The 17,164-nt window shown below is 39.9% G+C and overlaps 1 protein-coding gene across 1 annotated transcript; it reads right to left on the reverse strand.

Moving 5' to 3' along the window:
* Positions 1-646: 646 nt before the first annotated feature.
* LOC116699271 (zonadhesin) lies at positions 647-15,416 on the reverse strand. The gene is given in 25 exon segments (XM_032531778.1): positions 647-1,367; positions 1,529-1,658; positions 3,142-3,560; positions 3,658-3,814; positions 5,531-5,739; positions 5,960-6,378; positions 6,380-7,025; positions 7,109-7,193; positions 7,351-7,607; positions 7,731-7,865; positions 8,032-8,103; positions 8,228-8,312; positions 8,405-8,661; positions 8,764-8,817; positions 8,820-8,900; positions 9,082-9,206; positions 9,521-9,611; positions 10,111-10,376; positions 10,624-10,916; positions 11,323-11,712; positions 11,813-12,009; positions 12,157-12,715; positions 13,318-13,715; positions 15,156-15,231; positions 15,330-15,416. Coding segments are annotated over 25 exon segments (5,631 nt in total). The 3' UTR covers positions 647-1,224.
* Positions 15,417-17,164: the final 1,748 nt, after the last annotated feature.

Genomic DNA, 17,164 nt, shown 5'->3' on the forward strand with positions numbered 1-17,164 from the left:
GCAAGAACCCAATGCACAATGACCTGATCCACCAGAACCTTAATTTTTTATGGAGCGTACTTGTACTTGTGAGACAATTATATAATTTACGATTATATTTTGGAATAATCTAATCAGCTGAGTCATGTAGTATGGAACATTTGTAATCGTCAGAAATAAATTAGCTTTTTACAATCAGGTAAAAAAACATTCAATTAAATAAATCCAATTAAACTAGCTAGTAAAATAATCAACTACTTTGTAACTGTGTATCCCAAGTTAAACACATTTTTTTTGTATTAAGAGATAAGTATGCCGTGGCTTTACTTTATTACAAGATTTTACATGTAATGATGTTTCACTCACCATCATAAAGTAGGAACGCCAACAAGAGCGAGAAGTACAATGGAAACCGATCCATGACTCTGCGTGGCTGCTGTTTGCAGCAGGCACTCTCTCTTTATACAGACTCTCTCCTGATGAGAATAATGCTATTGTCTTCCAGGGGAAAAAAAATAGTTACCTTGTCTTAAAGAATAATATCATGTTACAGAAGTTCTGTAACACTTCATTGTGTAATAATTGGAACATAGACTGTAGCTATGTCAAGAATGCAGTTAGCTACAGTGACTGGACTGGAAGGATTAGACTGATGGCGACAAAACTCTAACCACAGTGCCTGTTTATTAGAATAATGAACTGAAGAATCAATAGAAAACCCACTAACACACTGGCTTTCAAATACACATTATGACAAGTGCAAGAAACATTTTGTATAACCATTTATTTATTTCCAACAGTCTTGACAGTGATAAATAATCAATTTGTAGTCCTGCATAACCATGAATTTTCATACAGTATATGCACATCTGTAATTGTATGTCTTAAAATAAAAAGTATGCTGTTGGCAATGACACAAACAGTAAATCCTGATACATAGTACAAATATTTTTCGAGAAAGTTATAATGTTAGAGATTTCTTAAAAGTATACATACACAGCTTGATTTGCCACTGATTATGCTTATGCCAAGTCATGTTTGGTAGCTTAGGTTTAGGAGAGGATACCTTGTCTAAGGAAAAAAATGAAATCAGCCTTTATTTTTGTCTGTTCTTATTGTTACGGTGATATGTATTATCACTGCGGAGTTTTCTTGAAGACTGCCATAGTGATGTTTCTACTAGTGGTCAAAACTTCCCCAGAATATTTTTAAGTGCCATGTCACATCTTTACATCCATCTGATATTCACACTCTCCAGCTATCCCCAAACTCTTGAACACTCCGGGCCCTGGTACCATCTGGTTTCATCTGGTCATTGCGTCTGTAACCATCAAAGTTCCCACACAGACCCCCCACCTTCCTTTTATAGATGTGTGGTAGAATGATCTCTGCAGAAACAACACCAACAACACAATGTTATGTAATTCCGTGTATGACTCTCCTTAAGTGAAATTACTACTACTAATAATAATACTAACTAATTCATCAACATGGGCTTGTATGATAAATTGTGATAAAAGACTTGTTTAATGAGGTGGGGATTAGTTACCTGCTCGGCTGTCTCCGTTGAACTCCACTAAGAGGCCAAAGTCGGTCTTCAGGTAGATGCGAGAGGAATGCTCCCAGATCTTTAGACCAGCAGTCGGTGAGGCGGGAGTATTAGTTCTCCTTCCATCCACCTGGAGGGAGACCGAGTGGGGGATGTGTTAATCTAGTGTGCATTCTTCTATGATGATGTATGTTGTGTGCCGGGATTCAAGAAGAGATACATTTTTAGCCATGGTACCACGTGCACTCTTGGGATGGCTGTTCAGACTGAAATATGTCGACAGCTATTTGATGGATTGCCATGGAATCTGCCACAGACATTCATGGTCCACACAAGAGGAATGTTTCTGATTTGGTGATCCCCTCTAGCGCCTCCTATGAGGTTGCATTTCTTTACTTTCTGTGAAATGTCTCCTCAACTATAAGATTAATTGCCATTATATCTGGTAGAGACATTTATACATCTGTCAGGATGAATTATAATAGCTTTAGTAATCACATTTCAACACACCCCTCTCTTTGGGTAAAACTATGTAATTGGTCGTTTCTGACCAAATACCTGCAAAACTAATGGCATTTTAATCAGCCTCAGCTGTTCCTTAGAGTTCCGTAGAGTGTTCATCATGGCTAATGTTATACCATCTCTTCACCAGCATGTGGGCAATAGTGTTGTGAGCATGTTGGCATGCTGACTTTAGCATTTAGCTGAAAGGTCCATTGTAATTATGCCGTGCCGTGCCCTGCTATACCATAGCCTACTACAAACTACTATTTCTAGTCAGTGTTCCATTATTTTCACTGTGACTGTTATTGTCACTATTCATCACCCCCCATTATAGAGTGTGTTCTAGACCTACTCTATCTGTAAAGTGTCTTGAGATAACTTGTTATGAGATACTATAAATAAAATTGAATTGATGACAACATCACAAGGCCACAAGCATGGCTGTAGACTCGCAGTCTAGTTTGACTATTTTATTTAAAATTCTGTGTGTCCGAGTGGTATTTCAAACATAAGTTTCACTTTTAACAAGTAACTGTGACCCTGGTGCATTTTTTTATATGGATCTTCTTTGAAAAAATAATTATGTTCATAATTGTATGAGACATTTAGAAAAGATAAGTTATGGCAATGTTCAAAAATGTGTTACTGCTTTTATACAGTATATGCCTAAGCTTTGGTACCAGTGCTGTTCTTTCAATATCACATGCAATATACCGCCTGCAGTCCTTCTTAAAATGATATGACTTGGACTGCTTGGAGGATCTTAGTGGATACACACATAATAATGTCTGACTGCTTTTTAAAACATTTTCTTTCTCTTTCTCTTGCATCCGCTCATATACACGTGTAAAGTGGCAATAGGAAAATAAGATACTGTAAAAGCATAATTTGACACAGATCATTTGCCGCACTGCTGTGGTAACACTTCACAAAGAAAATATAAAGGAACACTGGTTGTTTCCCTCAGCGCTTTTCCAAATGTCTATGGGTGGTCAAAATATGATGACATTATCCCATGAACAAAATACTATGTCTGCTGGAAAGGAACCACAGGAAAACGAGATGAAAGCAGTTAGCAGTGTGTTGGTAAAAATGCCTTTGATACTCACGACCAGCCTCCGGTTCTTCTTGAACTCCACAGTGTGATCATACACTATGATTTTAAGCTCTTGTAATCTGTAGTGTTTCTTAAACACTTGCAATCTGGGATATTCCTCCGGCTCTTCAATGTCGTCATCATATTTGTTCTCTTCTTCTTCATTATATTCTTCATCGTTATCATTATCTTCATCATTATCTTCATCGCTGACTCTGCGACTGTGGTCTTCTTCACTGCTACTGTCTCCATGATATTGACTGTCTTCGTCATCATTTATGGTATTGATGCCCTCGATGTAAACATGTGGATAGTTATTTGGCAAGTTTTTGGTCCGGACCAGCACATATGACAGCTTACCCTTAAAGCCATGCTTCATTTTGTCAAAGGTTCGGTACTCAGGGTCTCTATTGATTGTGCACTCACTGAATCCTGTGGAGCAACAAGTGTAGAGCAATTTCTAAATGAGTGAACAAGATCTAACAAGGTTTAGATGCATCATAGAGTTAAATGTTGAGATTTACAGCACCTGTATACTTGCAGTAATAACCGCCCTCGTTCTCTTGAAGGCAGATAGCATTTCCATCACACTCGTCTTTGTCCTGGCATTTAATCTTCCCCAGGCCATCTTTTTTCTCACATTTGCATTTCTGACTGCAGTGATTGGTGTACCACACTTCATTAAACTGACGAAAAAAGAGAGAGTCATCATACGGCTAGGACATCAACGTCCACATGGACCATTTTTGCAATAATCCTCTGAGGTCTAATTTCTAAAGGTGGTGCATGCACAAAGCGAGGCCCAAAAAGTGTGTACGCCACTTCCCATGCAAAGGTTGTTATTTAAAAAAAAAAAAAAAAAGCAAATTTGACTGGAGAATGTGTGGTCATCAACGCAAACTCTGACCCATATGTACGCACATTTTAGAGAAGCAGATGTTGTGGTGGTGAACTGAAGTCACACTGCAGAAACTAAATGTTGGAAGAATGATAACTCCATTCATAAAAAAATAATTGTGTGCACATCCCACCTTCTGGCAGGTGTAGGACAAATGAAAAATACTGAAGTGAAAAAAATGTAATGTCCGCAACACTGCTTTAATCTCCAATATTTAATGAAGGCAATGTTTTGACCCTGCTTGGTCTTCTTCAGGCAACATTTTTCATATTAAATATGGGAGTTTAAACCAGTGTTGTGGACATTGCATTCTTTTTCACTTTAAGAAAGATTACTAATATTTTCAAATATTAATGCCTTACACGCATAATTTCACTCCATCCCAAGCTCCACGTTATCATGTAGATTAAATCCAGCAGTGCTGTTTGAGCTTGTGCTGAGTGATAATGGTTCTCAAAACACCTTTAAAAATCCAACTCAAATCTTAGATCAAAATTTGTTCTTTCTTTTTGTGGGGGACATTTTTTGACCTTTTATTTGATAGGACAGCTGAAGACATTAAAAGGGGAGAGGGGATGACGTGTAGCAAAGGGCCACAGGTAAGAGTTGAACCCTGGCCCCCTGTGTCAAGGAGTAAACCTTTATTTATGGGCGCCGTTCTACCAATGGAACTATCTGGGCACCCATTAACATTTGTTCTTAATATTTAATCGGCGCTGTCTCACTGTCACATTGTCCACTACGGGAGCGCAGGAAGAGGAGATTGCCCTACTGACGGCCTTAGATAACTGCAGATCACAGTGTAAATAACTAAATGTCTTTCTTTTATACCGTGCATATATCATCAAATGTCAATGCTGCATGATGGCACTGCTAGAACTGCAGGAGGACTATGACAATGGAAGAATTTTGAGAGTAAGAGACTTCAGCGACCATGATGATGACTTGCTAAAATGCTGATTTAGATTCCCTAAAGCTGTGGTCTTGGATCTATGTTCTGAATTAGATCAAGAAGTGTTTATATAAAGATTCTTTTATATAATATTCTTCTTATTATTATCTTCAACTTCATCACTAAGGCTTGTCTGGATATAATATATACAGTAGTTCTGTTAAATCTTATCATTTAGGTCAGGTATATTGAAGCTGTCCCTGTGTTCCATAATGCCTGCCGTTTTGGAAAATATTACTAATAAATACATACTGATCAGCATTCATGAGGGGCTTTGCTTTGACTATTTATGGTTAAAAATGGGCGTGTGCAGGGTGGGATAAGAAGCTGATTCACGGATGCACACTTGTTTGTCATCTGTGGTTTATAAAGGGAACATTGCTTACAGATGTGCGTATGCACTGTTTTATAAATCGTAATCTTTTTTGGCTTTCGTACACTTTTTTAGTAAGAATCCCACAGTTTATAAATTAGACCCCTGGTAGACCAGGTATTTCATGCTGTATATGACTTGTGTCATTGATGAAGAAGTTTTGTTTTTTTGTCACTCACCTTATATTTAGTGCCGTTCCTGTCCATACATCCACATTGTTGGATAGGCACACACACCCTGAATTTCTGCACAAAGCCTTCATTACATACACACCCCTTCACACAACCATTATTGTCACTGCAGCGGGGTGGACCATTGAGGTATGTACAGGTTGGGCTGCAGGCCGGGATACAAGTAGTGTAATGACTGTTCTGTGGGCAAGGGTGTGCTGGGAAGACAGAGTGGTAGAAACAGAGTTAGTCATACACCTATCTTATCTTACAGGTGAGTTTTGCCACTGATGCCTAATGTGAGGTAAAGTATTCATTATGGGAAACCCACTCCATGTTTATTTTTTATTTAGAGAAATACAAACTTTGCAGTTGGTGTTTGAGGTCTAGATGTTGTTGTAGATTGTGGTGTAGCTGTATTTGTAGGCTAAGGTCTACCTGTTGTTGAATGTGGTTTATTGGTTGTTGTAGGTAGTGGTACGTCTGTTGTTGTCGGTTGTGGTCTCCATGTTGTTGCAGGTGTGGCTGTTGTGGGTTGGGGTTTAATGGTGGTTGGCGGTTGTGGTGTAGCTGTTGTTGGCGGTTGTGGTGTAGCTGTTGTTGATGGTTGTGGTGTAGCTGTTGTTGGCGGTAGCGGTGTAGCCGTTGTTGGCGGTTGTGGTGTAGCGTTGTTGGCGGTTGTGGTGTAGCTGTTGTTGGAGGTTGTGGTGTAGCTGTTGTTGGCGGTAGTGGTGTAGCTGTTGTTGGCGGTTGTGGTGTAGCTGTGGTTGGCGGTTGTGGTGTAGCTGTTGTTGGCGGTTGTGGTGTAGTCGTTGTTGGCGGTCGTGGTGTAGTTGTTGGAGGTTGTGGTGTAGCTGTTGTTGGCGGTTGTGGTGTAGTTGTTGGCAGTCGTGGTGTAGTTGTTGGAGGTTGTGGTGTAGCTGTTGTTGGACGGTTGTGGTGTAGCTGTTGTTGATGGTTGTGGTGTAGCTGCTGTTGGAGGTTGTGGTGTAGCCGTTGTTGGCGGTCGTGGTGTGTTGGTTGTGGGTTGTGCGTGTTGGACGTGTGGTGTTGGAGGTTGTGGTGTAGCTGTTGTGCGGTTGTGGTGAAGCTGTTGTTGGAGGTTGTGGTGTAGCTGGTTGCTCTGAAGTTTCAACTCCTGGGTGCTCTGTTGATGGTGTATGGGGTCCAGCTGTACTTTGGGCTCCAGTTGTGGTGGTTGTTGTTATTGGCGTTGATATTGATGGGATTGGTAGCTGTGGTGTTGTTGTTGGGACATCAGGATTTGAAGTTTGTGGGGTTACGGTTGTTGCTGGCTTTGTAGGGGTTTGTGTATCACAATCCGTTGTGGCTGCGGTTGTTGTGGTGGCCGTTGGAAAGCTAGTTGTTGATGGTGTCCAGGGTTCTGATGAAGTAGATGTTTGTGGTTGTGTAATAGTTGAGCTGTTTGTTGGAGGAAGCTCTGGATCTGCTGTTGCAACTGGATTAAAGGTTGTGGGAGCAGGGGTTGTTGGTCTAGTTTGGTCTGTAAACACATTTCACATTCAAGTTAGTCTCAGTTTCAGAAATTGTGTGTGTGAATGAATGTCAGTAATAGGACAGCATTACCTGTGCAGGGCCCACGATGAAGTGATACATCATCTACAGAAACATCAGACTGATCGTTGGAACCTCTTCGCCCCTCAAATATGATCTAAAATGAAATGCCCTGGTTAAGCACAGTAATCCTGTTACAGCATGCACATTCATTAAGTCCAATTACACTAATTTATAATTGCAGGTGTTACGCTATTAGTGTTTTGCTCTGCAAGTTTCTAACATTAGACAGGTTAGGAGAATAAACATCTCACCTGGAAAGCTCCAGTTGTTGTGATGTCTACCTGAGCCAGGTGCCACATGTTTCCTTGGTCATTTCGCTTCCACCAAACACCTTCAGCCTTTCTATTCTGGTACACGTAGACATTGAGGCCCATTGTATCTGCTGAGCCGTACATATGGTACCAGAACTGCAGACACTGTAGACCAGATTCAGAACACTCAGAACTGATGAGACGAGCCGTGTCTCCATGTGTCGCACTGCTGGCCTCAATGTAAAGATAGTACCCATCTAGAAGAGAGGATTGAAATGATCTAAACTGTCAGATACATTAATAGTGAGTCATGTTTTTTTCCTTACTGTTTACCGTATTTGTCAAAATTAATAATATTACATAGATAAATATTATATTACCCCCAGTGTGGTCAGCAGAGGGCCCAGTCATCAGGGTTGGGGTGGAACCACTTTGCCATGTCCAGTCAAAAGCATCTGTGATCATCTGATTCCAGCTACAAAGGTTGCTGTTGAAGCTACAGTCTATATTGCAGACTAAAACAAAAATTGGGAAAAAATAAATTTAGACAATCAGTAACTTCAGGTACTATCATAAACTGCACATTCACTATACATACTGTAAATGTTAATTTGTAACCACACTTCAGCTTTCTGATACAGAAGTAAGTGACCCATAAAATATAGCTTCCTTTGCACGTACCTGGGAATGAGGGGAAGATCTCCGCAGTTGTTAAAGGAAGTTCAGTTCCGATAACCACGCCAGGGAAACTACCTGAAGGAAGTGATTTTATTTTACAGAATGAGATATCTGATATGGTCATAATTTGAGACACTCATTTATTTGCACTATTTGATAACTATTTTGTGCTCCTTCTTTAGTTAGAGATGAATGTCACCTAAACATGAGCCAAAGTTGATGGAAATGTCATCAATGGCCACATCTGATTGAGCATCTGAGCCTCGAATTCCCTCCACTATGATCTGAAAGAGGTAATAGAAAAATATGTTTCACTATATACAATAAGATCATCTTTTAGGCCCATACATTGTATGTACTGTATATTGTGACTTACTTGGAATGGATCAGACACTGTGATGTCAATATTTCCTAGGTGCCATTCAGGTCCTTGGTTGTTCATCATGGACCAGAGCTTGACAGATTTATTGGCTTTGGTCAGGTAGATATTCAGGGCCATGGCTGTGGCTGAACCATCCATATGGTACCAGAAGTGCAGGCAAAGCGGGCCATTGTAATGGCATGTTGAGCTCCACAGACGAGCTGAATCTCCTTGGGATGCACTATTTCCCTCAATATACATGTAGAAACCAGCTAGAGAGAGAAACGTTAAAAGTAGCACAATAAGCCTGAATAATGAATTACCAGTGCAGCAACACAATAGATGTGATAGTTTGACCAGATGATGGGTTTTACCTCCAGTGGTGTGATCTTGGTTTGGGCCAGTTAGGCTTGATGGCGTGGGTCCTGATGTCTTGTCCAATCAAAACTGTCTTGTATGAGCTGTACCCACCCACACAGATTTTTTTCAAAGTCACAGTTTATGGGACAGACTGTAAGAAAAACAAATAAACACAATGCAATGATAAGTATTATGAGCTAATTATGTTTAGGATTATTAAAGTACATAAAATATATAATTTTAAAACAATATATCCAGAAAAAAGTATTATTTCACCCAGATGTAGATAATTACAATAGGGTCATTCAAATATTGTCAATACATTTATAGATTAAACTTCTGTAAACCTCTTAAAAGCAAACATAGTAATATGTTATATGGTTTTGGTGAAATGTATTTTAAAATACTCATTATTACTTGGATATTATGCCACTGATTATCCAAACCAGTAACAAATGAATAGGGCTGTAACGATACAACAAAGCCAGGATTTGGTTTGTATCACAATTTTTGACCCATAGCCCCCTTGCCCCCCCTACACCCCCCCCCCCCCCCCCCTCCTCCCACTTGCTTTTAATCCGTCTTTACAGTAAGCTAAATTTACCAGAGGAAATGGGGATAAGGCTCTAAAAGGACTAATAGTTAATAGTATTTAAAGATGTGGTGGCACTGGATCTAGACGGGACCTCGCGAGTCGCGGGGTGTGTTGGAAGGGGTGGACCTGAGTGTTGCAATTTCGGTTTCACGTTGCATCGTTACAGCCCTACAAATAAACCTTCCCAACCCTGAATGCTCTTACGAGTCTCATCTGGTGTTGGAGAGGTAGGAGTTGGAGATGCAGTTGCAGTGGTTGTGGGGTCAGCTGAAATGGGGACAACAACAAAACAAAAAGCCAAACAAACAAACAAAAAAAAAAAAAGGAAAAAAAAAAAATTAGTTTACGACCTCAGCCTTTTTGGCTTTTTGGCACCCTAGGAGATATTTATCATTAAGCAAGCCCCTCCACCATCTTAACAACCTACTTTTTCCAACTTTGCTTATATTAATGTACAAACAAAAAAACAAGGGAAAAAAGGATTGACTGAGGCAGGGCTCTAGGCAGTTGGCTAGTTTGCTCATGCAGTGAGCCAGCCCTGTGCCATAGTCGAAACACAATAAAAAGCAGAGTTTTGAAGATATTATTGGGACAGTGAATTAATAAGTAAGAAATACAGGACATGTAAGAGAATGTATTATCATATATTCAGTGCTAATAAATCACCACAGTTTATTGTAAAAAAAAAAAAAAAATAGTTTTTAGTCACAACCCGATATCATTACACACACTCAGAGTATTCACACTGCCATCATCACACACTCACCACAGGCTGTGTCCGTCTCCCATTGGGGAAGCTCCACTCCCTCAACCTGGCATGCTGCTACATAGGACTCAAGAGATTCACATAGGGTGTGTTGGTCACCATTGGTAGCACAGTAATCATACACACAACTATTGAGGTAGGTGCTTGGGTGAATGACTTTATGGCAGGGCTTGAAGACATCCTGTAGTAGGGTCTCACACTCTTTGTAGGCCACATTCTCCTCCTCATAATCACAAAGTCTGGGATTATTTGGATGGGAAATACACCTGGAGGACAAAGTTTAGACAAGTGAATAAGGTTCTAGACTTTAGGCTTTATTGTGCTCCATCAAAATAAGGTTAGGTTAATAAGATGTATTCATAATTAAAAATACTAAAAATGTTGCAAAAAATAACTTCACCTGCAGTTAAAAAATTTTTTTTTCTTCCTTTTGGATGTATTACAATGTCATAACATTCATTTATGTTGTACTAACATTTTGTGCAGATACGTTTTTATAGAATAATGGCTTACTCGTTATTGCCTGGAACCTTCCAGCTGTTACCAAACTCAAATGGCCCAGTAGCGTTTTGGCCTCCTGGTGCTACGAAGTCATCGTCCTGCCGTTCAGAGTACGTGCCACAAAGTCCACACAGTTCATACTTGTAGAGCTCATCCACCTTCAGGAAGAGTCTGTTCTGCGCATCTATCATCATTCTGAGGCCAAAGGTTGTTTCCAAAATAATATAATTTTTCTTCATGTAGACCCACACCGAGCCGTATTTACCACTGGCGGAATAGGGCAGTGAGACATGGCTGTTATTCACCTAAATAGAAGACAATACATTATTTCAAGTTTATGTGGAATGTCTTACAAAAAACGTAGCACTTATGTCTTGTTAGTGCAACCAATTAGCTACCAGCCAGCTTTTTATTGCAAAGTGAACTGGGTCAGCTATTAGTTTTGGTTTTCTTGTAAGCTTCAGATGAGAAATGCGGTACTTCCTCCAATAACCTGACACAGAGTAACGACTGATCCGATAAACATGGGTGTGTTGGTACTAAAGTCATTAACCACAGTCATTAATGAATTACAGCAGATATTACAGGACAATGACACTCCAAATCCAGTAAATGGGCCAGTTGTAGGTCACAAAACACATTTGCAGAACAGCCTCTTTTACATGTACATGCTATAAAGGAGTTTGTTTGGCAAGGAGTTTTCATGCTTACATAGACTTCTCCACTCTGATTCAGGGTGAGGTATAGATCGTCGACCTGGAGAGCCACAGCTTCCAGCTTGGATCGGGTGAAGTTCTGAAGAGGAGGATGCATGTTGTGTCCAATCACAGAGAACTGGACTGAGCTTTCTCCTCCGCACGTTGTAGTCAGTGTGTAACTGCAGCCACCTTGAAAGTCATATGCCAACCCATCAAAGGTGATATAGTGTGGATCACCATACACGCTGCAGGTGGCTGGTTTGAAAGGGAAGCATCCTTTGACCCCATCCTTGACCTTACAAACCTCATTGACGGTGCATTGCATTGTGGTACACTCCAGGCCATTGTTACCCATGCACTGACACTGCTGCTCACACTCTCCCTTTGAGAATATTGCTCCTTTCTGCAGGCAAAAGGGAGTTGTGTCAATACATTCCTGCATTGTGGAAGTGAAAAGGTGAATATGAAATTGTTCCCTGTTCATCTACATGTACCTCACTTACCTCATAGTGTTTATCATTATACCAGCATCCACAGTCCTCTGCTGGGACACACTTCCCCCCACTGAGTTGAAAGCCAGAGTCACACTCGCATCTTTCCTCACAGCTTCCACAGGAGCCAACTATATCCAGACTGGAGCACACTTTGGGACAGCCATCAGCACATGAGTTATAGTGGCTGTTCTTACCACACTGAAGGGCTGAGAGGTGTGCAAGAGAGGGAGAGGAAAGAAGAGAGGGCATGAACTTAACTGTAATTGTATTATTACAGTCATTATTTGCAACCATGTCCCATATTTAAATAATGGGGTAATGAAATTAAAGCAGAAAGCAATTAATCAACATACCGCAGAATGTAGAGTTCCTCCACATGGGTACGCCGACTCCAGCCTCCTGGCAGATGTCAGCGTAGACCTGTAAGGTCTTACACAGCACCGCTGGGTCACCACGAGTAGAGCACATGTCGACCACACAGTCCCTGAAGTAGCTCTTTGCCCCAAGAACTGATAGGCAGTCAGCGAAGGGCCCAGTGCTAGAGATGAGGCCTCCACAGTACAGCTCACCAGCATACTTAGCCTCCTCCATCGGGTCACACTGATGAGGAACTAGAATGGTTTCACAGGAGGAGTTGGTGTGCCCAGTCTGCCAGCTCTCAGCCAAGGCTGTAGCATCTTGCGCATTTGTTCCATCAGGCTTTATGAAGTCATCTCCATTGCGGTAGTTGAAGTTTCCACACATGCCACAGACTTTATCAGAGTATGCGGATGGCAGGGTGACATGGACAGCACCACCGTTGTCCAATGAGACAGAAAGACCAAAACTTGTTTCCAGTTCAACGGCAGCTGGGTTGCTCTTCATGTTGATAGTGCCACCGCTGAGGCTCATTGGAAGCTTCTTCCAGACCCATTAACCTGAAGAACGGTACAAGTTTTAGACTTCCTTATCGGCTGTATCTGAGAGTTTGCATAAACATTCTTGGCATTCTTGAGGTATTTCTTTGGGAATTGATGAGGCAGATAAATCTAGGAAATTGTGCCACTGAGCTGCACTTAACGATGAAACCAGTTTATTAGTAAAATGGGTTGCAGATATGATCCATTAGGTACATTACTTAGCTCAACACTCATTACAGCATAATGCCAAGTTCCCACAAAACTGAATTTGTACAGACAGCACTTTAGTAATTAAAAATACTCCTATTAGCCTCAAATGTTTGACGTCACACAGAGTCACAGCTTAACTGAGTAGACTATAAATAAAGTATTAGAATAAAATTAGTTATTGGCCACGTGGTTCTAATTTCTAAAACGGAAGCTATGAAACATAAGATAACTCTTATTTGGATGTTTAAACATCAGAGGAAACTGGTCTCCCTCTGTATGGCAGAATGACATTTTAGCTTTTTGGGGAGATATGTTTATACTGTATATTGGCAGATGCTACACACAAATCAGCAATCGATAACATATGTGCCTTCCTAAATTTATATCCATTTTAAGGTGACTCACCACAACCCGATGTGTTTTCCTATTCAGCATGGACACCTGAAACTTCCCCACATTCACAATGACCTTCTGAACCGTTGGCAGAGATGAGTTCCCGTTCTGCTTATTGACCACTTCCACACTGAACATGGGCAGGGCCTCAGAGGGTGAACAGGTCTTAGCCAGCATGTAGGTGCAAGGGCCCATGAAGCGGAACAGCACCCCATCAAAAGTGCTGCATTCTGTGTGACGGTGTATTGTGCATGTCCCAGTGGTGGAAATCCCACTGGAACTTCCTGTTTGAGGACCACAAGTTTGACCCTCAGGGCACTGAAAAGGAGAGCAGGTGAGCTGGCCAGCAGAACAGAGGCAGCGGGTGGACTCATCCGTCCAGAACTCTGTGTTCAGTTCACACTGGGGTCCTGCGGGGGATGGGACCGAGTAAACAAACACTTTATAATCACAACACCATCTGGCTAGGAATAACTAAATAGTAACATTGGTTAATTGATTAATTATTATGTGTGTGTATATATATTATGTAAGGACCATTTTTTAAATTATCTCAGTTATCCAACTTAATATTCATGTATGTGACATCGTTATTCAAAAGAATGAAAAACATTCTTGCTACCTTACTAAGATTGTGAACATCTGACAAATAACTTGGATAATGTCTTACATCTTTAAGATTTAGAAGGGTTTTGTGAATCTTTTAGATTTTCACTGACAGTAATCTGGCGGAAGTGTTATGACAGTTATGGTTTATTGCATACACTATGTTTACTGGATATAGTATGATTTTTTTTTTCTTCTTTTTGGTAACACTTCATAAAAAAGCATCATTAATAAAAGGTACTTTGAAGAGGCTGCAACTTCCAGTTGTTTTCATAGTTGATTAATTACATTTTCTTTGATTAATTGATTAGTTTGGTCTATAAAATGTCAGGAAATGGTGAAAAAATGATGATCAGTGTTTTTCAAAGCCCAAGATATTACTGTGATAGAAGAGTGAAGAAACTCAAATATTCACATTTAATAAGATTCAAACCAATTATCAAAATAGTTGCCGAATAATTTGAAAGTTGACAACTAATTGATTAATTGAGTGTTTGTAGCTCTAGTAAATTGATAGTTACTTTTGTTAATTGTTTTACTTTTCAGAAACCATGATGATTAGTAATGTTTACTAATTATTAGTAATGTTACAATGTATGTCTTAATTAGTTTAATGTAATATAATATCTATCTGTAATTAGTATAAATTAAATAGATAGGTAATAGTTTGTCAATGGTTAATACTTCTTTTGCAAAACATCTATTTACATTATTTGGATGGATATTATAAACTTGCAACTAATGATTATAACCATTAGGGAATAATTAATAAGTGGTTAATAAACCAAGCATCTAACAACATTAATTCGGCCCCAAATTGTGTTAAATATATAAATGGGATCATTATTGTTTATATTTGCACTGATAAATGCTATCTAAAGAATATTTATAGATGCTTTACAGAATAAAATCACAATTAAGAAGTTATCATAGCCATCTGTTGAAACTTTGTAACAGCCACCCAAGTAATGTATTGACGGTTTACAATTTATTAAAGATTTACAAATCATTGGGTAATCATTACCAACTACTTAATATACATATCAAATGGTATGTTTTGCACAACGCAATGTTAAATAACATAAATTATAACAATAATTATTAAACATTATTAATCATTTTATTGTTAACAGTAACATAACTATTAACTTAAGTTTAAATAACTATCAATTTACCATTTATTAGTGATGGTTATTATAAAGTAAGTAGGCTTTAGTAAATCTAGAGTATGAAAGAATATTTACCACATGAGCCTCTTCTTACGCCTATCCGGTTAAATATGAACTGCCCTCCCTCCATGGACACTGCTTCGACAACAACCTGATAAAAACACATATCATTTATTAAAATATAAACAATATGATATTTTAATTCCCCAATACAGTTAATTATAGGTATGTGGTTATATGCCTTTATACCTGAGACGTTGGTTCAATGACGTTCAAGGGGACGAACACTTGTCTCCAAACATCCCTGGGGAGGGCAGGTACGGTCCTGATTTCCATCAGACCAACACTGCTTTTAAGCAGAATGCGAAGTTCTGACCTATTAGCTGCAACCGGCGATAAATACCAAATCTCTAGACAGGCCTTTCCCTCGAGCTCCAGTGGACCACTTTCTAAAGTAGTCATTACAAAATCGTCTGTAGGTGAAAAGGACAACAAGAAAATCTTAAATGCTTTCATCCAAATATTCAAAAGTGAGCAAACTTATGTCTTAAATACATGTAGCTTCAATGTAACATCTCTTAAGGACAAATTCAACAGCAATGACCACTCTATTATGTTTAATCCCACAATATAAAAGCTGTAACAAATCTTTCAAGTGGTATCATAACTGTAATCACATCAGAAATGGCAAACATTCACTCATCATTGTTATTGTAATAAAAGAGTTATGGTGTGGTGCAATTATCATTAAATGCAAAATAGCAGTTTAGAGTGTTTTGTGGTGTATTTGAACCTGAAGAGCAGGCCCTCTACTTTGATTGCCCCAGGAAGAACACTAGGCTATAAAAGATTATTAGCCTGCTTTAGATCAATTAGTGATATGCAGCATCAGGAAGGCACACAGTCACAGCCTGCCTGTAGATTAAAACACTACTGTGGACCAATGTTCATAATCCCCATCAAATGGGTGGGACAAAATTAAAGGTTCCTACAGGCATGTTATCTCTTAACCCGTTTTCACACATGATCTCCGGACTATGTCCAAGGAATCAGCTACCGATATTTTCCGGAGTTTCCCTTTCACTCTACCACACAGCAGGAGATTGACCGTGTCAGATGCTATTCCACTAGAGTGCGGGTACCCGAACCGAGCCCGATGGTACCCGACAGGCCGGGCCGGGATCAGACGGATATTTAGAAATGATGTTTGGGTTCAGGTCGGGCTCGGTCCCATCAGCGCAATAAGGCATTTGCTGTAAAATGGGGCTGCGGCTCCTTTAAGAGAGGTGTGAGGAGAGAGAGAGAGAGAGGGAGAGAGGGAGAGAGGGAGAGAGGGAGGATGCAACTGGAGCAGAGTTGGTGGAGTTTTTATTCATTTGCTCACCAGAAACCGGATTTTAGCCCCTACAGTATTCATTTCATAACGTGGGCCCTGTCGTCCTGGTTTTCTGACGACGGTAGGAAACGAAGCAATCAGGAAAGATTAACAAATTGAACATTTTAAATTAAACCGCTTATTAACGTGCACTTCTTTCCCCGTGTGCGCTGATAGGAATGCCTTCCTACAGTTGCCTAACAAAAACAGGCTTTCCACACAATAACGTACATGTGTCATAAGTAGGAAAAGAAAATGAGATTAAAACTTTGTCAGGCTCAGACGTAAATATGTTAATGTCTGTTGGGCTCGGGTCGTGTTCGGTTACTGGTCTGTTGGACGTGGGCTGATGTTGATTACACTGCATCACAGAGCCATTTGGATTTTGGCGTTTCTTCAGTTTGTCTGGGGATTTTGGTACCGGCCCTTGTCTACAAAAGTTCCCCAATCTCGTTGTCTCTCCAGTTAGACATTTTTGGTGCTATCTTCATGTCAAGGTAGCCATACCTCTTCTATACCTCTGATGTTTGTTTTCTTCATCAACGCCTACTCACTTGCTGTAAATTATCACATTTTTGACTTAATCAGAGATTACACAGACTAGGGAGAAGACAGTGTAAAGAGTGGTTGATATCCAATCCAAGTGATTAGGTCATTGGTGTTCTCAAATACAGCTTTGCCAAATAATGTCTAGATAACGTTAGGTTTG

Source organism: Etheostoma spectabile, chromosome 12, assembly GCF_008692095.1.
Source record: "Etheostoma spectabile isolate EspeVRDwgs_2016 chromosome 12, UIUC_Espe_1.0, whole genome shotgun sequence".
Lineage (NCBI taxonomy): Eukaryota > Metazoa > Chordata > Actinopteri > Perciformes > Percidae > Etheostoma > Etheostoma spectabile.